This window comes from Ursus arctos, unplaced genomic scaffold (assembly GCF_023065955.2).
Source record: "Ursus arctos isolate Adak ecotype North America unplaced genomic scaffold, UrsArc2.0 scaffold_10, whole genome shotgun sequence".
In the NCBI taxonomy this organism is placed as follows: domain Eukaryota; kingdom Metazoa; phylum Chordata; class Mammalia; order Carnivora; family Ursidae; genus Ursus; species Ursus arctos.
In genome coordinates, this window is record NW_026622764.1 from 66363768 (window position 1) to 66389130 (window position 25363).

General features: G+C 33.8%; 1 protein-coding gene across 6 annotated transcripts in view; it reads right to left on the reverse strand.

Annotated features, from left to right (window-relative positions):
* Positions 1-1880: 1880 nt before the first annotated feature.
* The window catches only part of PDS5B (PDS5 cohesin associated factor B), a 187081-nt gene continuing 163598 nt past the window's right edge, over positions 1881-25363 (reverse strand). Inside the window, exons 25-35 of one of the 6 annotated variants that reach the window (XM_026493117.4) lie at positions 25157-25361; positions 24180-24294; positions 22257-22389; positions 19170-19289; positions 17844-17906; positions 17104-17249; positions 14703-14802; positions 9714-10153; positions 9513-9623; positions 6324-6462; positions 1881-4889 (exon numbers count right to left, since the gene is read on the reverse strand). In XM_026493117.4, coding sequence (XP_026348902.1) covers positions 4854-4889; positions 6324-6462; positions 9513-9623; positions 9714-10153; positions 14703-14802; positions 17104-17249; positions 17844-17906; positions 19170-19289; positions 22257-22389; positions 24180-24294; positions 25157-25361 — 1608 coding nt within the window. In that variant the 3' untranslated portion in view covers positions 1881-4853. Of the gene's footprint in view, positions 4890-6323; positions 6463-9512; positions 9624-9713; positions 10154-14696; positions 14803-17103; positions 17250-17843; positions 17907-19169; positions 19290-22256; positions 22390-24179; positions 24295-25156; positions 25362-25363 lie in introns of all 6 variants that reach the window. The other 5 variants (XM_026493115.4, XM_026493118.4, XM_026493116.4 and 2 more) reach the window with 5 other exon arrangements.

The following is a 25363-nucleotide window of genomic DNA, read 5'->3' on the forward strand; positions in this document are numbered from 1 at the left end:
GACACAGGACCTACAAGGAGCAAAGGTTTTCAGCTGCTTTGCAACAGAAAATATGAAAACTAGACGAAAACAGAATGCAAAGTTTCAAACTGCCAAACAAATAAAACTGCTGATCTAGAATTCTGTTTCCAAAGAAAATACTCTTCAAGAATGAAGGTCTGATAAAGACCTTTCAAACAAATGCTGAGTTAACTACCACAAGACCTGCACTGTAGGCAGTACTAAAAGAAGCTCCCCGGGCTGACAGAAAAGGAATTAAGATGACACCACAAAACTATCACCAAAAAAAAAAAAAAAAAAAAAATAGCAAAGAGAAAAGAAAATGTATATGTAAACAAGAAAGAACACTATTTAAAGTAATGATATTGTGGGATTTATAACCACAAAATATATGAAAACTATAGCACAAAGAGTAGGAAGGCAGCAAATGGAGTTGAACTGTTTTAAAGTTCTTGAACTGTTCAGAAGGTAGTAAAAGCATTAATGTAACACAGAATATAATAAGCCATAAAAAGATACTGTTAATCTGTACGGTAACCACAAAAATAATACAACTAAGTACAACTAAAAAGCAAATAGAAGAGACAGAATAGTTGTTAAGTACAGATGACCCCTGAACAACAGGAGTTTGAGCGGGATCCTTTTTTGATATAGTACAGTAGTGTAAAAGTATTATCTCCTCTTTATGATTTTCTTAATTTCTTTCCTCTAACTTACTGTAAGAATATAGCATCTAACACGTACAACACACAAAATACGTGTTAATCAGCTATGTTATTGGTAAGGCTCTTGGTCAACAGTAGGCTATCAGTAGTTATGTTTTTGGGGACTCAGAAGTTCTATGTGGATTTTCAACTGTGTAGGGGTTGGCACCATTAATCCCCACATTGCTCAAAGGTCAACAGTACTTGCCTGAGTCAAAAGAAGGTAGGGAAAGGAGCAAATAAAGGAATACAGAAAAGACTGGCAAAAAAGATAGCAAGATGATAAACTTAAAACCTACGATATCAGTAATTATACCAAAAGTAAACAGTCTAAACACTCTAAAGAACAAAGATTCTAAGACTAGATAAAAGAACAAGACGAAAGTATAAAATGTTAACACACATTCTAAACATAAGAATATATATAAATAGGTTGAAAATAAAAGGACAGAAAAAGTTTTGTCATGCAAACAAAACAAAACTGGTATGGCTATATTAATATCAGACAAAGTAGGCATGAAGTATTTGTACAGATATCAAGTGACATTTTATAATTATAGAAGTATAACTTCATCATAAAGGCATAACTCTACAGTTTATGTACTGAGTAACACAGCTCCAAAGTATACAAAATAGCTTCTCCTCCAATCATTTCTACTGTCTATCTTGCTTTTCCTTTTCTATTCACCACACTTTTCACAATGACATTATATTATATATTTAGTTATTGTTTCCTTATTCCCCCCACCCCCTTGTGGAGAATATAAGCTCTGCAAGGGCAGGGACTAATTCTATCTAGATCACACTTTATCCTCTGTAACTAGCCTAACACATAGTAAGCACTCAATAAATGTTTGAACAAATGAATAAAAGTGCCACTAGCAACTTATATTCTCAGTGCTTACTTTTAACGTTCATATGATAACATTTATTTTCTTCAGTTATGCAATCCTTTAACTTAAATAGTATTTAGGAATCTCTGTTAGCCAAAATTTTACATGAGAAATTTAAACAAAAAGCTTGAAAAAATGCTACTGGGTAATATATTTCCTTTTTACGCAATAAAGTCTCCAAAAAAAAAAAAAAAAAAAAACATCAAAATGTGCCTTTCTTCATTTAGTAAACATATTTAAATATATATATTGATTCACATAAATAAAATAATACAATTACATATTAGCTTTCATGTTTATTCAACTTCACAGAAAATCCAAAAATGTGTCTGAAATTGGTTATCTATCTAAATACCAATTGTTCATTATGGTGACATAATACTATGTGGTGGGGGAGATATGCCTAAGTTAAACAAATTCTTAAATTCCTGACATTCTTCAAATGGGCAAAAGGAAATCTTAAAAATCAAACTTACAAGTTGTAAGAAGATACAGAAAGTAATTTAACCTTTAATACCTGGAACAAGTTTTACAGCCACATTTGTAATTTACATATACAGTGGAGATCACTGAAAAAAAGCTTCCTGTTGCACTGCAGCAAGAAATCTTATTATAATGTAGATTAAATGAACTTGCTACAGAGTGCAGCAAGATAACCTCACTGAAGAATCATAAGATTTTCATAATGGAACTTGTTACAGTGAGTCAAATATTTTCTTAATTTTATACAGTACATATTTTTCAAAATGAACATTATCACTGAAGAGTTTGCTAACCACTGTTAGCAATTACTGTTGAATACATACTTAATTTTACTTTAGTTATAGTATGTGGCTCTCCAAATGTTAGCACATGAAATGTTAAGTTTAAACATAATAATAAAATAATCCCCTAAGATGATGACTCAGGACATCAAAACTTTGATCATTATTGCACCTATTTTTCTACAGAAAAATGGAAAATTTACATCATAATCCTCCCAAAAAGTGAACAGACAAGTTGCAAAATTACAGACTTATTGGCATTAAACAAAATCTACAATGAACATTTTTTGTGAACTGATGTACAGAATTAATGTGCAATGAAATTTGATTAACTATGATCATGCAAATAAAAATCCTCCACAATCATTTTTTCGTTATGTTTTATAAAATGGTCTTAAAGATATACTTCCATAAACATTTCCGGTGCAATTTAGTAAATGACAAAAATACAAAGCTATCCCTTATTCTTTATTTTATAGATTTAAAAACATGCTTTTGTACTGCTGAGATACAAATAGCGTGTTTGGGAGAACTGAGCTCATGAAACGGTTAAAAACCAATGTATCTTGGTCCAACATTAGCTGCCTTTGTACAGCAGCCTCCCATAATCACTGGTGTCAGTACTGTTGGAAATGAAGAATAGTTAAATATTGAGAGATTAAGACACAATTCGAAACATTTTTTAAAAAATAAAAGGCCGTTTCATAAACATGAAGAAGTCTTTAAAAGAAAAATAACCACATCAACTGTGATATACATTGGAAAATAGTAAAATGTCATTTTCCAAAATAGTAGTTTCTTTATTATATCCCCCATCTATTATAACCAATCTTGGAAATATACCTTAAACATAATGGTGTATTATGTGAAAATGCTCCATTATTCAATGTGATAAATTTAATAAGTTAGGATATGATTTTCTTTTCTGATGTTAACTCTGGAAAAAATAAAAGAACAGCACCTGAAATACTACAATGAATTTAGGCAAGCATTATGTAGTAACTTTGATGTTTTGGTTCATAATACAGTTTACAAAACTGTATAAAGGATACTGACTTAAGTAATTTGTTCCTATATTTTGCAGATTACAATGAAGAAAAAAAAAAAACTGTTCTAAATCCAAATAAATTTCCACTTCTCCCAATGTAGATGAAATGAATTTCATTCAAAATTTATAAGATTGTGATACCTACAGTAGCTCAGATAGTTGGATATATCACTCCCACCCTGTCCCTCCCCCCAAAACAAGTTTTTGGCTCCAAAATAAAGTACAATAATAAACTCTTGATGAAAAACTATGTTATGGGGCAATCTATCATATACTATGGCTAAATATGAATTTACAGAAAAGAGCACATCCCATTTTCAGCACTTTTTCATAAACATGCAACTCACTATAAAATACAAAACACTTGCTTTCAAGAACAGCTTTATAAAGACACTGCATCAATAAAATTTTTACTTTCTGATTTACACTGTTATGGAGAACTGGAACTTTTCTATGTGTATATATCAGATTTTATATTATAGTGTAATAATTTGCATTTTCTGAACATAATGTTCAAGAGGAAATATCTATACACAATAACATTCTAGACTATTAAAAACTAATTCAAATTACAGAATTTTATTGATACAGTAGATTAATAAAAACTGAAAAGGGATGATGATAAAATGGGATAAAGAATTCAGTACATTATTTTATAACACACTCTTTAAAATTAAAATATTTTAAATCTCTCTCTTCTTAAAATTTTCACTGCCATGAAAGGCCAGAAAATTCTGAGACCAATACTGAGGTGTAAAATAATCAAACTTCAGGACTATTTCACAATTTGCGTGGTGTCCTCCCATCGGAGGCATCATTCAGGTGTAATGGCAGACAATTTAGCACCTCTGAAGATTAAGGGTGCCTAGGAGTAAACACTAGGTAAGATACACAAGGGAAAGAGACCATTTAACTCTCCAACAAACAATGACATCAAGAAAATGACACCATTTGTTGAAAAAATTTTTTTCACAGTAAAATTGCAGAGAATACAAATACAAACACTGACAGATTACTGCTTAAGATCCATCCTAACAAACTCTTTCCAAATCAATAGATCCAATAAACAGCTGGGTACTGTCAGTTTAAAGCCGCAGATAAAAGCTATACAAGCACTTTAGAAGTCAGAAACATTAAAAAAAAAAAAAAAAAAGAAAGAAACAAAGAAAGACAAAGAAAAAATATATTTACAAGTTTCTTCTTTAGTTTATGTCTACATAGCCATCGCACATCACACTTCCACAAGACTCCATAGTCAATGTTATCACCACGCATATGGCTAAAGCGCTGTGACCACAAACACATGAGGTCATCAAAGGAAGTTCCAACTGTCCATTCTCCAGCAGTCCCGCTTTGTGCATCAAAGGCTTTACTTAGCCTCAAGCTTGACAAAAAAATGCTGCTTCTCAAAGCTTTCACACAGAAAGTTATTAGTTACATTTGTTCATCGCCTTTCTCTTTTAGAACTTCGCCGCCGTACCTTAAAAGAAAAATTATCAGATGCTTAATTAAAATATTAGACATAGCAGTAATTAATTATAATTATTTTTTAACCAATCATTATTCTTAGTTGTTCCTGATTTTCTTTGCTTTTCTTCAGTGGAAACCTTTCTCCTATTTTAAAACTTTCTACCTCACCATCACATATTTAGACTTTATATAATATTTGAATACCCAGATAGCTTTTCCCACAATAGAGAATGAAAAAACTATTTTACTTTTCTATTTAGTAATTTTAAAGAGAAATGAACAGAAATCAATGTCAACAGCAAGAAAAATAATCGCAAACATTTTTTCACTTATGTTTCTGTGGTAAAAGAAAACATTTGATCCTTATGAACTTAAGCTTACAGTTGTCTTTCTGAGAAAAGTTACTAAATGTGGATTGTAACAATCATGAAATACATAGAAATAATCTGAAATTCAGACATACTACAATTTACTGGCAAGTATTAATGAAAGCATAAAACTTTATTCTAAAAAGTCCGGTATTAAGAGGAATATAAACAGAATAGGATTTTAATAATTAAATTAATTTATGGTGCAGTTTGTTGTTTTTTATGAAGACATTAATCACTATGAACTCTTCAGCCTTATTCTTACATTCAAAACAATAAAAAAATACTTTAAGAAACAAGCCTAACAACAAGTTTGAGAACACAGTTCAGGTATTTTTCTGTGGTCTTAACCCCTTCACATAAATGAAACCTGGTGCAGACAGAAGTGCTGATTATGTTAAATAGCACAGAGGGGTAGGGGTCAACTCTGGGACTAGATCTCAGAACACAGGTTTCTCAAGATGGCTGGCTGTGCTGATCCAAAGACTGAGCATTAGTGTATCATCAAGAGAATAGTCCTTACTTAAATGTGTTAACCGTATTTCTTCCGAGAAATACTCAAGATGTGTTAACTGACAAGGCCATTCTTTAAAAAATTATCTCAGGAAGAATCACATTCCGACTTTTGTAAAAGAAATGTGTTACCAATTTTATGAATTTTAAAGATGTGATTTTATCCTATATGGTTAACTTCTAGTTTCTACTGTGAAACTCAAAGAAAAAAGTTAAGAAACATAAATCAGTCTATTTAACATTTAACGGTGCTCTAAAATCAAGGTACAGCTTAAATGCCTGAACTGTCAATATCACACAGCTACTTGTTCTTCTCTATGTCCAGCTTTTATTTACACTTCCCGAGGCTACATTATTCTCACTTAAGAGTCTCAGTATTCCATAAAGGATGCTCTCTAATTTTCCAAGCTGGTAGATGGAACAACACAACAAACTAATGAAGAAAAACAAATAAACACTTAGATTTATAAGTAAGAGCAAGTACTATATGTATCTTATCAACTATTTACCAACTCTATTCTATATTCTATACTATTACACATGGTACTTTAATAAACACATACATTTACTGGAGAAACTTCCTCTTCCTCTGTTTCTTCCTGTGGAATATCATCATTGACAGGAGAGCCACCCTGAAACACATCTACTTCTTCACTTGAGTCATTTTCTTTAGTAGCTGCTTGTTTGGAGCGTCCTACACGGCTAGGGTAAAACAGACGTAAAATAAAATGAACATTCTGATCTTTAAGTAGCACAAATGTTTTAAATATTTCATAAATTCTCATTTTTTATTTTTATCCTTCATTACCTTACAAACCAAGAAATATTTTTCTTATTCTAAACCCTAAACCAGTGTTTAATCCTAGACTCTCACCTACAAACACTGACCAAGTAACAAAAACATGTGTGACTGAGACCAATACCATAAAGGATTTTAAAACATAAACCAGGGGCGCCTGGGTGGCACAGCGGTTAAGCATCTGCCTTCGGCTCAGGGCGTGATCCCGGCGTTATGGGATCGAGCCCCACATCAGGCTCCTCTGCTGGGAGCCTGCTTCTCCCTCTCCCACTCCCCCTGCTTGTGTTCCCTCTCTCGCTGGCTGTCTCTATCTCTGTCAAATAAATAAAATCTTAAAAAAAAAAAAACAAAACCATAAACCAAAGTCTGCTCTTCCATTTCTCTCTCCCAACTCAGTAAAAGGCATCTGCATGTCCTGAGCTGCTCAGAACAGAAAATTTAGAGTTCTTCTTAATAGTGTACCACTCTTCATCTGGCCCCACAATTCTTACAAAGAAATCTCAAATCCTATTCACTTCTCTCCACCTCTATTGCTACTACACATTTCCAAACCATTCTCTTTACCTCTTCTTTAAAAATGTAGAAACACCTGATTTCACTCACTCCCCCTCACTAACTCCCTGCTATACTGAGAGAAATTCCATAAACCTCCTTAACAGTACATAAGGCCCTGCAGATAGTCCTTGGCTACCTGTCCATTCTCATTTTTCTACTCCCCAGGTTCCTTACAACTACAATCTGGCAAATTCTTGCCTTCCTTCAAGTCTCTGAATTGGCCAAGATTTTTCCTACTTTGGAACCTTCAAATCCAATGTTCCCTCCAATTGTGTTCTTATTGCTGTTCTCCATCAGCCTAACTCCTACTATTCTCAAGAAATCAACTGTCACTTTCCAAAGAGAAAACTTCCCAATTCCCTAGCCCTTCCATTACGTTCTCTTACAGTACCCTAAATTTTTCCTCAGGGTACATATCACAATTTAGAATTTCATATTTAATGTGATTATGTAATGACTACATGGCCATTTAGGTGGTAAATCCCATGAGGACAAGAATCAAGTCTATTCTGTGCCACTATATCCCCCAACACCTAGTACTCTCTGAAACAAAGGAGGCAATCGAATACATGTAATAGATACCACCATTTAATCAAATGTATCCCTCTTTATATTTTTCCTATCTGCATGTATATTCTTTAATTAAAAACTTTTTATTTGAATACAGTTGACCCACAACAGTACATTAGCTTCAGGTATACAACGTAGTGATTCAACGTGTTTACACACTATGCTAAGCTCACCACAAGTGTAGCTTCCATCTATCACCATGCAATGCTACTATAGTATCACTGACCATATTCCCTATGCCGTGCCCCTTTATTCTGCTGACTTATTCATTCCCAAACTGGAAGCCCATACCTGAGACTCCCCTTCACCCATTTCGCCCATACTCCCACCCCCACCTCCCTCTGGCAACCATCACCTTATTCTCTGTATAATTTTTTTAAAAATTAAGAATATAGCTTATCACTTCTCTCAGGTAGTCCAAAGTATTGTTTAATCCACACTCAAACCAAGTAATTTTTCTACTCAATTCAGTTTTTCAGAGTTAACAGAAGAAAAAACAGGAATTACATGGAAATACAATCTTTCTCAATTCCACTGAGGTCAGAACAAGAAAAACAGGCAGTCATAACATATGTTATTCTACTAGTTCTAAAAAAAGAGGTTCCCCATGAAGGGAGGATACACTGTTAAGAGAGAATATAGAGTCTTTTTTTGCACTGATTTTTAAAAGAAATACTGGCTTGGTTTAGAACATTTATATGAGGAAATGACATGATAATCATTTAAGTCCTTAATATTTTGATGCCCAAATATAAACAAATTACAGTTATGAGCCTGAAAGATATTTCTGTTATTTCCTCATTATAAAATTAATTGTGGAAATTTAATATTCCTTAATAATTTGTTTAAAAACAGTTATTTTCCGTAATTGAATCCAAACACATTTATGAAGCTAACCACAAAAATATACTTACCTTTACTTTTTACCTGAGAAAAAAATTAAATGGAAGAGGGCATGAAGTAGCTAGACACTCAGGTAACTTTTTCTCTTCCTGTGGAATACACAGGAATAGGAAATACTTCTAAGATCTTAAACTTAAGTATTTAGCCAAGGTGTGCTGGCAAGTCTGAAAAGCCAAGGCACTGATGTAATTATGTGATGGGATTACTCTCAGAAAAACTGCAAAATTTCTGACTAATGGAAGACATGTTATTTTAGTTCCACTTAAATAACTTGAGAAAAAGGTGCAAAATATACATATTACAGCACTGATGCTCCTGCTACTTTAACAATCTTAGGTACAGATTTGTTATTGTAACTTCTTGTAAATGTATGTTTGTGTAAACTTCCAAAACTATTTATATGTAGATATGGATGTGTTAATGTGATTAGAAAAGAAAATCAAAACACCAAAACCTTCAGATCTACATGTGATGATTTCTGTGGCTATAAATGCCTGTTACTTTCCTACACAATTCAAAGAATAAAAGCAAAAATGTAAAAATTATTTTTTTTTTAAATTGCTGAGGAGAGACATTAAGAAAAACTGTAGTGTGGAATGACAAGGCAACTTGGTCAGTATGATGTGATTATTTAAAAATACCTTCTCATCTCTTTAGCTATTATAAAGTCTGTATTGGAAATAATAAACTATTTGTTATTCATTTAAAAAGATTTGCCTAAAACCTGTATAAATGTACAAATATTATCGGCGAGTTAATTGGGATATCAATCACCTAGGTAAGTTTATAAAAATTTTATCTTACCTGGTGTAATGGGAGTAAATATATGGGAGTTTAAATATAGCCCTATGTATATTTAAAAATTTATGAACTTTTGCAAAATAATTTGAAACTGGTTTGAAATTTAATATTATTTACAACTTACACATTTTTTTTGGGTTGTGATGGTGATGGCGTTTTTGATGGTCTTCCTCGTCCTTTCTGTGGTGTGGATTGTGTGGATTCAACTGCACTAGTTTCAGGAGACTCTGCTCTGCTTTGGAGAAGACCCAAATGTGCACAGCATCAAATTATGATTTATAACACAGTTACCAAATATATGCAGTTTAGAGTGACACGCACTTACCTCTGCTGCGCTCTCCTTGATGTTCGGTGCTGTTTGCTCTTTGACTTCTGTTCTGTATTTCCACTTTGTCTTTCTTCTTCTTCCTCTTCTTCTGGTGCTGAAGGTCCAGATTTTTTTTTGGTTCCTTTTTTAGAAGTTTTCATTGTTGGCTCTTCTTTTGGTGTACTTCCACCAAGAGGTTTAGGTGGTCGGCCTCTTTTACCTTTCTTTGGTGGACTATTCTGTTCATCCTCATTTTCTAATATGTCTTCTTTGAGCCTCTTTTCCTCAGGCCACTGTTGTTCATCTGATTCTGAAGCTGTATGGCCTCTCTTCCGTCCACGCTGACTGCCTTTAGGTTTCTGTTCCTGTACCAACTTAGTGAGGTCATCCATACCTAATTTTTCTTCTGAATCTGTGACAGGTGTTTTTTTCCGGCTTCTAGGTTTGTCCAATTCAGACTAGAAATAAAAAAATCACAACTTCAAACATACAATTGCTAAGTATGCATATTTTGAAAAATAAAACAAAAAACATGCTACCCACTTTGTCATAAAAACATGCTTAAATAAAATGCAGAGCTCTTAAGCACATGAGAACCATAACTGCCGGTATTTTAACTAAAAAATTTATGTAAGGTAAGAGGATACATTTTTATTTTTACTTAAGCTAGAGAGCCTCAAATGGAAACCTTTCAAGATCAGTATTTTATTAAATTATAAATTTTCGTGAAGAGATATTTCATTAAAAATTTTTCTAAATTCCTGGCATGAACAATGCATAACTATACTAAAGTATAATGGATCTGCTTTGATAGTCAATTTAAGTAATTCTGATTTTACTATACAGTGTATAAGAAGACATAAAATATCAGCTATGTTATATACCATACTTAGACACCATAAAAGAACTACTTTTATTTTATAAACGGAGGTTGCGAGATACAAAAGCTAAAAATACTCAAAACTTATTAAAAATTTTGGAAACACTTCTGAATCAAAGATACTGCTTATTTCCATGCGCAACTAATTAATACAAAAACAATTTAAATTATTTAATTGGTAACTCAAATTTAAAATAAAAGCCTAGTCTACATTCAAAGAATTTATGCACTGACCAGAAGATGGAAACTGAGGAAATTCTCCAAAGAAATCAAGAACAGTATGAACCCTTATAGCTCTCCATACACATACATATATAAAACCCATAAATAAATATAAATTTTATTTTGAAAAAGTTTGTGCCAATTTACATTCTTAAAGATCAGTGAAAAGAAAAAAACAAAAATTAGCTGATTAGTTTAATAGTCATTTTGTTTCCTATCTGCGAACTCCCTAATTATGTCATTGGTATTATGTTCTTTGCCCATTTGCATACTGGAGTCTTAGTATTTTAATTGACATTCTTCTACATTTCTGTGTATATTTAAATTTTAGTTCCTATTTGTTATGAAGTGAATTGTGCCCACACAAAATTCATGTTGAAGCTATAACCCTTAATGTCATGGTATTTGAAGAAGAGGTCTTTGGGAGATCCATCAGTTGAGATGAGATCATGAGGGTGGGTGGGGCCCTCCTAACAGAATTCGTCCCTTATGCGAAGAGACACCAGAGAATGTGTCTCTCTCCACCATGTGAGGACACAGTGAGAAGGTGGCCATCTGAAAACAAGGAAGAGAGCTCTCACCAAGAAGCATATTGGCCAGCATTTTGATCTTGGAATTTCCAACCTTCAAAATGGTGAGAAGATTCCTTTCTGTTGTTTAAGCCACCAAGTCTATGGTATTTTGTTATGGCAGCCTGAGCAGACTAAGACATTACTGTATCTTAATAGGATTTGAGATGAAGTTCTAAACTGTTTTTCCTATCCACCCCCCCAAAGAGTATTCCAATCATTCCAAAAACCACTGACTTGTCTTGCTTTATTTTGTATTATGTTTTAAAAATTAATAATGTTTCTGAGCTACTGTAACAGCAGCATAATATTTTACTAATTATAGATAAATATATTTGTGTCTGGCTGGGCTGTTCTTATTATAACTTCTCTTTTTTGTATTCATTTATTCTTCCACATGGACTTAAAATCACACTGGAATTTTATAACTACATATAGATTCATTTAGAGAGAACGGTCATCTTTTCTTATTTATTTTTCCCATTAAAGAACAGGGTATGCCTTCTTTCTCTTCAAGTCTTGTATGTTCCTCAATTTGGATATTTTCTCCACATAGTCTCTCCTTTTTTAAGGAAGTTTAGATCAATGGATATGTCTATCTATTTTTGTTGTAGTAGTGGGTATTGTGGTGAAGCAAATCTCCTTTTCCCCAAGTGTATACTTGATATAAAGAAAAATTAACAAAAGTAAAATTAGTTATACACATACATACATCTATATATATGGCTACCATGCTAAATTCTTAGTTTTTCAATTGCTTCTCTTATTTTTCTAAGAATACAAAAATAAAAATGAATTTGTCTCTTCTTTTTCATTGTCATATCTTTGACTCCTATTTCATGTATTCCTGCATTTGTCAAACGTCCTAGAACAATCTTAAATAATAGTGATGACAACAGGTTCCTTGTTTTTGATTTTTAATAAAAATGCTTCAAGCATTTTGCCTTTATGAAGAATAACTTAAGAGTAACTGAATCAATGACTACTGATTTAAATAGATAACACTTTCAGCATGTTAAGGAAGCAACCTGCTGTTATTAGTTTATTAAGAATTCATATGTATGAAGAATGGATTTTAAATTGTATTTATGTCTTCTTCACATGACCTGAGATTATCTTGTTAGTATTCTTATTTGGTATACTGATTTGCTATCTTACATTAAAAGATTTCTTAGCATTAAATTATCTTTATATTCTGGGAAAAACAGACCTGTAAGTGACTGGTTTTTATTTGTTAATGTTTATTTAGAGTTTTGTACATAAATTAATAATTGTTATTACACAGAGATGCAAAGATAAGGGAAATACTGAATTAAAACTAAATTTAAAACTATCACCTCCAATTTTAAATGCTACAATTCATTTTGATGTCCAAAAATGTGATAAGGTGGTTGAATTCCTTTATGCCCTGAAAAAGGTTGGTGGTGAACAGGATATTCAATGTCTGATTTCTTGAGAATACTATAAAATAATCTAGTGTGCTTTATAAAGCACAACGTTCTTTAGTTTCTTTCTCATTTTGCACTGCATTGTCTTAAGAACAGAGGGAGTATAAAGCTGAGGTTTGAAGCAGAAAACAGGGAAAATATATTATTTGTGAAACTAAATATTTGAATAAAAATGTGTATGGAGAATAATTCATTTGTGGTGAAATTTTAGCATCAAGGTGGTAGCATATGCAAAGACAGTACTCTTTCACTATAATCTACTGGTCTTTAAATTGAACTTCTGTCTCATAATGTTAAACTCTTTGAGGATATTTCAGTTGATATTTATTAATAAGGTTCTTATAGTATTTCTGAAAATGGATGCAATGTTACACAAAAGGCAGCCAAAGGCTTCCATTATAATTATACAAATCAATCTCAAAAGCTCAGAAATTTCAAAACTTTTCTATGAAATATAGAGACTTTGTTCTTCATTGATCTAAAAGGTAGAACTAGATATAGAATTTATAGGATAACAAAACATTAAGAGTTCATCACAACCACATGTTTCCCAAATTTTGGGGGGACGTGGGGGTAAGGGAACAGGACAATATGTGGGTATGGGTGGCCTAGTTGATGTTTCCAACAAATGAGAGAAATTATAAGCTCTCCACCTAAGGCATTTTCAAGCACGTGCTAACCAACTCTCATAAATGCTAATGAAGGATTTCTGCATTAAGTGAGAAGTAGGACTAGAAGACATAAATACCTTTTCCAATTCAAGGTTCTCTTCTATAAATCCAGATAACAGGATTCCTTTCTGGCTAAGCGATCAATTTTTAATTCTGCTTGGGCAAAATTTTTAAACAGCCAATAAAAATCAGAATTTACAGTATAAATAGGATTTAGTAAGAATTTTAGAATTATAATTTTTTAAGTGGAAAGAAAAACAATCTGGCAAAACAAATTACTGGAGAAACTTGAAAACAACTGAAAATAATTTAAACTTTCTGGGATATGTAATGTTGGGCCAGTGGAAGACAAGAAGGGCAATAATAGAAGCGAAAGCAAATGTATTTTATTAATAATCTTCCACCTCTAACAGAGTAGATTCAAATACATTAACTTTTACTTTATAGTAATCATTTACCAAAAATACTGATCTTTATAATAATAAAACAGCAGCAACACCAATTAACTTAGGCTAATTCATTTATTCTGGTAAACCTTACCAGCTAAGTAGCCACATTATACAGATAAAGAAACTGATTCAGAGAGCCTCACCGATTATTCAAGAAATGTTTAAAGCTAACCTAGAAAGTCAAAATGTGTCCAATTATTAAGGCTATCAGGTTGTGTTGGAATACATAACTGTATTCTATATCTGCACTAAAACTTAAATCTGTCTTTAAATGACATTTATAAATTGTTTCTGTCATACAAGTTATCATTGTTATTATAAAATTTAAAAACTAAAGACGGCCTTTATGAAGACTGTAGCATTTCCCTACTAGAAGCTTATTTAGTAATGAAAGGCTCAAGAAATCACCTAAAATGGAGGAACCTTTAAGGACCCTCATTCTACCTCCCCCTCTAATGCTAAGTCTAAACTTATTATAGTTTAAAAACAACAACAAAAACCGAAGCAGTTCTGAGTATGGGACTGCATGTTTGATTTCAAAGATCGACAGAATAAAGATCACTTATTAGATTGACAAGAAATACAAGAGATTCAATATGCTTAAATTACATGGTAGAGGATAATTATAAACTCAAATTTGTGATTAAAACCATTAAAAGAAAATCAAATGTCAAATTTGAGAATAATTTTAACTGGTTTCAGTATAAAATTATTATTTATATAGTAAAATTATTATCATTAAAATCAAACCAAATATCTCACCCTTACAAGATCAGAGTCGTCTCTCTTGTCACTTTTTTTTCCTGGCAAAGGTGAAGACATTGTGTAATCTTCATTTTCACTGTGATCCATTTCAGAGCTATCAAGCCTTTTAATATAGACATTTATAATTATTACTACAATGAAATAACCTTAAAAGCTTTTTCTGTTCCCTAGCATAGCTTTACAGTTTTATGAGGAAGTTTCATTCTTTTCAAAAAAGTATCCATTTTATTCTACCATATTTAGCAACGAACCAACAAGCAATGAATCACATTTAATTTAACATAATAGGGAAACTTTAAAAATCACAAATGTAGTTTTTTCCCTAAGTCTTTTTTAAAAACTAAATTCTGTTTTGGAGTGGGCACATAAAGTAAATTAAAACTTTTCTTGTTAGCAAGTTGAATTGGCCTATATTACTACAATCTGCACTGTCCCCTCTCTCTCCAATATCCCTAATTCCACTTTTCCTTCTCTTTAACACCCTCTAACACAGTAAAGTTATTATGTTCATTCTCTACCATCTTCCCCTGCTAGAATGTAAGCATGGATCTTTTCTAAACTGTACTCGGCAATTTATACTAAGCACTTGTACTAGTGTCAGGCATAAAGTAGGCACTCAATAAATACTTACTAAATGAATTAATAGCACATGCTTTCATTTATTGGTATAAAGTCTGTCTTCTGTCCTAGGTGATTACATTCCTAATCTGGCTTTAAAAACCATTTAAACATTGTTAAATCCTAAATCTCAATCTCTGGTCCAGAAGCTACCCTGAGCTCTAGACTCACATATCCAATTGCCCACTCATCGAATGTCTAATAGGCATCTCAACTTTAACAGAGCCAAAACAGTCATTTGGACACTCCTCTTTTCCCCATCTCTCCAGAACAAACGAACGAACGAACGAACACACACAAACACACATAGCCTGTTTCTCTTCAAAGGCTTCTACATCTCAGTAAATGGCACCACCACCTATATAAATACTGAGGCAAAACACCTAGGATATATCCTTAAATATTCCTTTTCCATAACTATTCATATCTAACCCATCAGCAAGACCATCTGGATCTACCATCAAAATAAATCCTAAATCTGACTATTTACCATCTTCCTCCCTCTTTATCCCTTCCCTGAATTACTATTAGCTGACTCCTAACCAGTTTTTCTACCTCAATTCTAGTTCTTCTATTCTCTACAAATAATCAAGGCAATCTAATGAAAAGTACAAATCAGATCACTAGGCTCCACAGCAATACCTTAGCATAGGCGGAAGAGTTGAAGACAATTTTGAGGCTCTTAGCTTAAATGACTGGGTGAATTAGATCACCTTTGATTATAACCAGGAATTTGCCAAGAAAAACCAGTAATTTAGGAAATGAGTTGTTGGAAATATTTTGGTAATGTTAAGTATGAGGCCATCCACCAGAGAATATCCAAATGATATAGGCGAAGGGTCACTTAGGTATCAGCCACTAATATATAATAATACAGGAATCTAAAGCAAGAGCTATAAATGTAATTTTTGTTCAATTTCTACTATATTATATACCACTTGACAATTTATTCATTACAATGAAACTGATAAGACATTTTAGGATGTCTCCTTTATTGATTGATTGGTTATAAATAATACAAAAGATAGCACAGCCTTTCCTAAAACCTAAGCAAGTCAATAAACAGTGGCAGTTAAGCCCCATACAAGGTTCTGCTGCTAACAAACAGTGTACGAAGCACTATGCTAAAACTAGTGACGTGTGAATTATTTTCCCTTTTCTTCTTTTTAAAAAGAAAAATCTGTAAAGCATAATTTGAAAGTACAATTTTAAAACAATTTTTTAAAGAAAAAAGTTTATACATGTACACAGGAAAAAGAAATTCAAACCAAAGAGTATATAAAATGATCTCCCTCCTACACTAGATTACCATAAGACATTGTGTATTCTTCCAAAAACTTTCTATGCATATAAAAGCCAATGTGAATACAAATCTTTTTTAAAAACTTGAAAATACTATAATACTGTTCTATTCTTTGCCTTTTTTACTCAATAATGTATTGTGGAAATAATTCATATTAGCTCATACCTCATTTTTAATGATTATGTATTCCATTGTACGGAGGTACCATAATATAACAGTTTTACAACTGCTAGACATTTAGCTTATGTCTACCAACACAAGTTATACCAACAAGCTAAAATATGAAAGGCTAAGATGGAGTGCCTATCTAAAATAAGAGCGCAAGTAAGAACTTGTAAATGGCTACCAATGTTAAATGGGAACGTTCAGGCATGCACTGATTTCCATTCACTGACATTAAATGTTTTGGGTTACATTATTTTAGATCTCATTGTCTTGTTGGAATCCTTAAATGTAAAGAAATGATATTTCTTAGGTACTTACCTCCCTTTTATTCTTCCAGGAGAGCTTGGATTTGAACTGCTGCTTGCATTGCTTACAGTTTCCATTCGTGATGACTTTGTCTGAGATTGCTTGCCTGCTGATGAAAGTGGCTTATTAACAGCTCCTAGAACATTGGTTGTTTTAGGCTGAAATGAAAAATGCATATCTCTTTCTATTTGATTAAAGCCAAAAGAAATTGACATGTAAAAAAAACCATAAAAAATATCTGTCAAAGTGTTTACATACAAATTACACACACAAATATGCCTATCCTTTAAACAAAATAAGGATTATGAATTGAATATCACTTGAATGAGTGAAAAAACTATACAGATGGCGTAACAGTTACGTTTCTTAGCTATGTGGAGGAGAAGGCTTACATAGAAAGTGAGAACAAATAAAATGTGCAGTCAACAAAAAGATACTCAGACTCTTGCTTTGCAAGGACATAAGATGTTCTTAACTTTAAGACTTATATCTTGATCTTACAAGGATAAGATATTTAAGGATCCAACTCTCCAGGACTTCATTATAAGCTACAAAATAAGTTCACGTATCTCAGCTTGCATCTATACAGTAAATATAATTATTTCTAACTAGTAAATGAACGATATCTAATAATTGTGTTTTCTATCTTAAGATACATCAATTTTTAAAGAAATACAAAATAACATCGTTATGCCAATACTAATACTAAAATAAACTACCACATAAAAATTAGAATGACTCTCAAAACGTACTTTTCCAGGAGTGAAAAACGATTTCATTTCTGGAGGCAGATAATTTTTGGTGTTACTGAAATTCTACAAGCAAGGGAAAAAGTTGCAGTCAGTGAATACTGAAACACTATACACGAGGTGGGTCGAACCCAACAAAGCATACAACAGCTTTTGTTTCACAATACATAACAAAATACATATTTAAATAATCAGTTCAAACACAAAATTTCAGTCACTGATTTTAAATACTATAATAAGGGGCTCCTGGATGGCTCAGTTGGTTAAGCGTCTGACTCTTGATTTCAGCTCAGGTCATGACCTCAGGGTTGTGAGACTGAGCCCCGTGTCAGGCTCTGCTCTGGGCTTAGAGCCTGCTTAAGATTCTCTCTCTCTCTCCCTCTCCCTCTGTCCCTCCCCTCCCCTAAAAATAAATAGATAGATAGATAGATAGATAGATAGATAGATAGATAGATAGATAGATGAATAAATAAATAAATGCTGTAGTAAGCTTAAACTAATCTCATACCAACTCCAATACTAACAAAATGTATTTGTACTCTAACATGTTAGAGTTCTGTAAGCTCATCGGAAAACACATGCTTCTGTTAACAATACTCTACAGAGAAGAGACCACATATACTCCTGTTACCTTAATCACAACAAGGTGAATGCTTAAGAGCAGACAGTCCCTTTTAGCTACTGGGTGAGCCTACATACAAGGATGCTGTAAATATCTATACATTATGGCTAGACTTTAATTGGTATTTTACTTAAAAACAACACAAACACAAAACAGTAGTGGTAGTTTCCATACTCTCAGTCAATAGGCTTAGGTGTATTATGAATCTCTAAGAACAATCCTGGAAAACACCTATTATATCTCATGCAATACCTGAGTTTTGTAGAAGTGGCTTAGGAACATTTTTGTAATGTTCCCTGGGTCTTGAACCTGTTCCAGTATCTGGTCTCTGCTTATTTCTTCATAACAGTTATAAATCTCAATCAAGGCTTATAACTTCAGACTGTGTCTCTACCAGCATTCTCCTTCCCATTTTGGACCAATGGTCAATAACGACAGATCTACATACATGCTTTGATCACATTTTTGCCTGAACTCATACACTGGCATAAAACTGAACGCAAATTCTAAATCATCTTAACTAATCTCTGAACCTTATTTGTGTCCTCTAGTTTGGCCCATATTCTAGTCCTGAACCACATTAGTAAGACTCCTAATGACTTTTCCATGACATTAGAACTCCAGCTCTTGATACTGACCCTTCCTACTCTTCCCACAACCTTTTACATTTTATTTCAATCCATACAAACAAAATATACAAGAACTACCTTGTCAGGTTGGGTGAAAAAACGAGCTGGTAGTACTGGGTCTTTAGGAGATTCCAAACTGTATGTGGTGCTTTTTGACATGATGATATTCATGGCAACATCACACACAGTGTACAGTTTCTGCAATGGTATTAAAAAAAAATTAGATACTTAAGGTGGTATCCTCGACTCTGTGAATTAGGAGTAATTCTTGAACATGCATTCAGCACAGACATACCTCAGAGATACTGCGGATTCAGCTCTAAAGCACCACAATAAAGCAAATGTAATTAAGTGAGTCAAATCAATTTTTGGGCTTCCCACTGCATATAAAAGTTATGTTTACGCTATACTATAGTCCACTGAGTGTGCAATAGCATGTCTAAAAAACAATATACAATGTAATTATAAGTAATTAAAATATATTTTATTGCAGGAGTGCCTGGGTGGCTCAGTCAGCTGAGTATCCAACTCTTGATCTCAGCTCGGGTCTTGATCTCAGGGTCACGAGTTCAAGCAGCACTGCACCGGGCTCCATGCTGGGCATGGAGCCTGGACATGGAGTCTAGATAGATAGATAGATAGATAGATGGATAGATAGATAGATAGATGAAAGAGAGAAAGAGAGAGCAAGAGAGAGAGAGAGAAAGAAAGAAAGTGAGAGAGGAAGGGAGGGAGGGAGGGAGGGAGGGAGGGAGGGGAAAGAAAATTTTAGAAAAATGTATTGCTGAAAATGCTAACCATCATCTGAGCTTTCAGTGACTTGCAATCTTTTTGCTGGTAGAGAGTCTTGCCTCAGTGTTGATGGCTGCTGATAATCAGAGCGGTGGTTGCCGAACTGTGGCAATTTATTAAAACAAGACAGTAATGAAGTTTGCTGCATTGATTGACTCTTCCTTTCATGAACAATTTCTCTGTAGCGTGTGATGCTGTTTGATAGCATTTTACCCACAGAAGAATTTTCAAAATTAGAGTCAATCCTCTCAAATCTTACTGCTGTTTATTAACTAAGTTTGTGTAATACACTAAATCCTTTGTTGTCATTTCAACAATCTTCATGGCATCTTCACCAGGAGTAGTTTTCATCTCAGGAAACCACTTTCTTTGCTCATCCATCACAAGCAACTCCTAATTCATTAAAGTTTTATCATGAAATTGCAGCAATCCAGTCACATCTTTAGGCTCCACTTCTAAGTTCTCCAGCTATTTCTACTACATCTGTAGATGTACTGCAGCCATGGAAATCTTGAACCCCTCAAAGTCATTCACAAGGGTTGGAATCAACTTCTTTCAAAATCCAGTCCATGTTGGTAATTTGACTCCTTCCCATGAATCACAAATGTTCTTAATGGATGCAGAATGGAGAATCTTTTCCAGGTTTTCAACTGACTTTACCCAGACCTATAAGAAGAACCACAATCTATGCAGCTATACCCTCATAAAATGTATTTCTAAATAATAAGACTTAAAACTTGAAATTATTCCTTGATCCATGGGTTGCAGAATGGATGCTGTGTTAGCAGGCATGAAAACGGCATTAATCTGTGTATCTCTGTCAGAGCTTTTGGAAGAAGCGGTGCATTATCAATGAGGAGTTAACATTTTGAAAGGAATCTTTCTTAGCAGATCTCAACTGTGGGCTTAAAATATTCAGTAAACCATGTTGTAAACAGATGTGCTGTTATCCAGGCTTTGTTGTTCTATTTACAGAGCACACAGAGTAAATTTAGCATAATTCATAAGGGTCCTAGGATTTTCAGAATGGTACAAGAGCACTGGCTTCAGCTTCAAGTCACCAGCTGCATTAGCCCCTAACAAGAGAGTCAGCCTGTCCTTTGAAGCCAGGCACAGACTTCTCCTCTCTAGCTATCAAAGTCCTCGATGGCATCTTCTTCCAGTAGAAGGCTGTTGTGGCTACACTGAAAAGCCGTTGTTTAGAGTAATCACCTTCATTAATTACCTTAGCTGGACCTTCTGGGGAACCTGCTGCAGCTTCTCCACCAGCACTTGCTGCTTCACCTTGTACTTCATGTTACGGAGCTGACTTCTCCCCTTGAACCTCACGGACCAACCTCTGTTAGCTTCTGCTTTCTTCTGCAGCTTCCTCACCTCTCTCAGCCCTCACAGGTTGAAGAGAGTTAGGGCCTTGCTCTGGATTAGGCTTTGGCTTAAGGGAATGTTGTCATTGGTTTGATCTCCTATTCAGGCCAAACTTTCTCTGTATCGGCAATAAGGATGTTTTGCTTTCTTATCATTTGTGTTTTCACTGGAGCAGCACTTTTAATTTTCTTCAAAAACTTTTCCTTTGCGTGCACAACTTGGCTAACTATTTGGCAAGAGACCTAGCTTTCAGCCTATCTCAGTTTCTACATGCCTTCCTCACCAAACTTCATCATTTCTAGCTTTTGATTTAAAGTAAGAAACCTGTGACTCTTCCTTTCACTTGAACACTTAGAGGCCACTGTAGGGTTATTAACTGGCCTAATTTCCATATTGTTGTGTCTCGGTGAACAGGGAAGCCTGAGAAGAGGGAGAGAGATGGGGGAACGGCTGCTGGATAGAGCAGTTGGAACACACGCATCTGTCAATTAAGTTAGTTTGCCATCTTAGTTGGGTGCAGTTTGTGGCACCCCAAAACAATTACAATAGTTGACATCAAAGATCACTGATCTCAGTTCACCATAAGATAAACAGTAACAATGAAAAAGTTTGAAATACTGCAGGAATTACCAAAATGTGACACAGAGACATGAAATAAGCAAATGCTGTTGGAAAATGGTGCCACGAGACTTGCTTAGTGCAGGGTTGCCACAAATCTTTAAATTGTAAAAACAATGCAGTCATCTGCAAAGTGTGCTAAGGTTATGACTGTATGTAGTTTTTGGTACGTTAATAGTGTAAGTTAAACTATTATTTTCATTATTTCCTAGTAATAGCATTACTACTAATTCCGTATTAGTAATTCTACATCAGTAATTCAAATTACTAGTAGAAATACTAATTATTAAATACTAAAAAAAAGACTGATAAATACTATAGAAGAAGCACATCCACATTCAAATGCTTAAATCAACATGGAATCATAATTATTTAAAAAGAATTACATACTTCATTCATTTTTGCATCATCTGGTCCTTGGGCATCTTTTGTTTGTTTAATATTTTCCACCATCTTTCTGATAAATGCATGACTGTTATTTTCATTTTTAGCCATTAATATTTCTAGAACAAACCAAAGACATCTAAAAAAAAAAGGGAGGGGGGAGAAAAAGAAATTAGGTGGAAAAACTGGTTGTTTAATAGAGATATAATAATTCTAAATATAAATATAATAAATTCCACATATGAAAAAAATTAAAAAGGAAAAACCAGCTGCAAATCAAGAGAGAAAAAAGGTATGTCATGCATATGTATCATAACTTACCAGCAATGTAGGTATGAATTCGTAAGACCCCTTCCCAAAATTTCACTAATGTTCCCAAGGAGGCAGGTTGAAAAAGAACTTAATGGTGGAGAGAATGAAGTGATCCTAACCCCCAGCAATGATAGGGAGGGAAGACTACCTAAAGTAATAACTGGACCATGGATAAAATGAAGCCTCAAATACTCAAGACTGACTGCAATCCTGATTGGAAGTTTTCAAGAAAATATAATTACCCCACTTAGTAGTTAAGAATCTTCATGAGTAAGTTAGAGAAGAAAAAGTCAAGGTGTACAACTATACATACTGTCTTTGCTTAAAGAGGAAAAAGTTAAAAGGAAGCTTCACTAGCTAAGGTTAATTACATAAAACTCCATTCTAGAACGATCAAAAGTGCTTTATCACTTTCCAGATAGAATGGGACAGGGTTTTGGCACAGAGGAGAAAAGTAAAGGGAGAAGAGAGAAATGTGAAGCGGGATGGTTAGAAGTTTTCATTAGTTACAATCACTCTAACGCAGAACTTATTTTGGGAGAATTGCTTGTTTTTAAAAAACCGAAAACTGTGGCTAAAAGGGGGTAATGGCTTTTCCCTTGCCATGAGAAAGTTATCAGTAATTTGATTTCATTCTCTTAAGGCACCTCAAATATTTAACTATAAAACATTTCTATGAACTAAGAAACCACCAGTTATTTTAATAGGAAGCTAAATGCATAATAAATTCATTTATTCAAAACCACAAAGGTCATCCTTTATTATAGAAAGAGGACTAGGGTCTCAAACTTAATTTAAAGAACTATGCTGTGTTATAAAGACTTCTCTAAATACCACTATATTTCCCTATTCCATACCCAGGCATAGATGGCTTTTTGGCCTCTCAACAATCTTTGAAAGAATTACAAGTGTCATACACTTGAACTAGAGAATCACCAAATGAAGTAGTAAGTGGGGTAGTTCCCTGATCAACAACTTGGCCCATTATTAAATTAGACCATTCTCTCTTCCTACAGAGGAAGATAGTTACTACAAAGAAAAAGTGCTACGTGAATAAAGGAGAGTATTAATTGACCCATATGAAAATCTAGAGTTGCAGAAGAAAGTAGGAAAAGGGAGGAACTGGAACAGAAGATTTTAATGGACTACATCAATAGAAAAGAAATGCCAGGGGCGCCTGGGTGGCTCAATCCTTAAGCGTCTGCCTTCGGCTCAGGGCGTGATCCCGGAGTCCTGGGATCGAGCCCCACATCAGGCTCCCCCGCTGGGACCCTGCTTCTTCCTCTCCCACTCCCCCTGCCTGTGTTCCCTCTCTCGCTGGCTTTATTAAATAAATAAAATCTTAAAAAAAAAATAGAAAAGAAATGCCAGAATAATAGAGAAATAGAACAGTAGTACGGTAATTATGCTAAATTAAGTTTTGGAAAATCACACGGGAAATGAATATGAAGAGATGGTATGAAAAAAGAAAAGCAAGAGAGCAAATAAGGGAAAGAACCTTAAACTCCTAAGAAATTAAATAAATCTAATAAACTAATTATAACGGAGATTCCATTATCAGCAACAAAGAGAAAAAAACTTCCAGAAAACATGAAAATGGGATGAAAAAAGTCTTACTCTTTAACATCTTTAAGTTGTTCAATATCCTGTACTTTGACATAATCTGGGTCATGTGCCAAAAGGTGAATTGTATATGGAACAACATATTCTGGCAGAAGAGACAATAATTTTTCTGAAAAAACAAAACAAAACATCCAGGTTGTTAGAAAACCAAATCTTACTCTTTCTGTCTCTGATACCATATTTCCTGCATCCCTATAGTTTACCACATGGCTAGAAGAAAAATATACTGAAATGTCCAGTGTTGAGGGACATCATAAACAAGCTTATTTATTCATCCACCACATTCAATATTGAAATGCCTACTAAATGCACCATTTGCTGAGGCTATAAAGACAAATATTTTCATTTTCAAATGCACATGGTAAAAAGTGACCAGAACAAACTATCCAAGACTAAGAAATTAAGAAACATAAGATCCACCTTTCTTGTTATGAGCCACCATATGTTTAAGACTCCCTTGTTAAGCTGCTAAGCAAAAATACGATACATTTTTCAAAGTTAATATGGCACAAAAATAGAATGATTGATACTATCTGATAACAACACAGATGGGATAAAGTGAGAAGATTAAAAACAGGCAGAAAAGCACCTGATATTAACATCAGCTCCAGGTGAGAATGATGAAAAACGAAAGACCCATAACTTTTTTAATCTAAAAGATAGTACTTAGACAACCTTTATACATTTACCTGTATTTTACTGTTTTATTTAAAGTATCTCCAGTGTCAGTGCTTATTTTCCTTAGCCATTTAGTCAGTTATATAAAGAGATATGGGTTGATACTGAAATACCTATGCATTTATATTTTAAAAACGACCTTTTCAAAAGGAAAGCAGTTACTGAAAAATGATAACAACCTTGTATTCAACGACTGCTGATTAGACAATAATAAGTAACAGTAACATCATTTTGTATTCTATAAAACTGAAACTGGCTAGAAAAGTGTACTTTTCATTTTCATACATGCTTACCACTAACAGCTGCATGCTGCTTCAAATACTCGCGTCGCACATTTATATTTTTTACCAGGCACTGCCTAGCATGAGCTCTCCTCTCTTTTACAGGATCTTTTGCACAAAGTGCACAGATTGCCATATACTCAAGTGGAAGCCGTAATCGGGAAAGGCCTTTGTGAAGTTTCTGAGCAAACACTTGTCTTACTTGATAGCATTCATCCT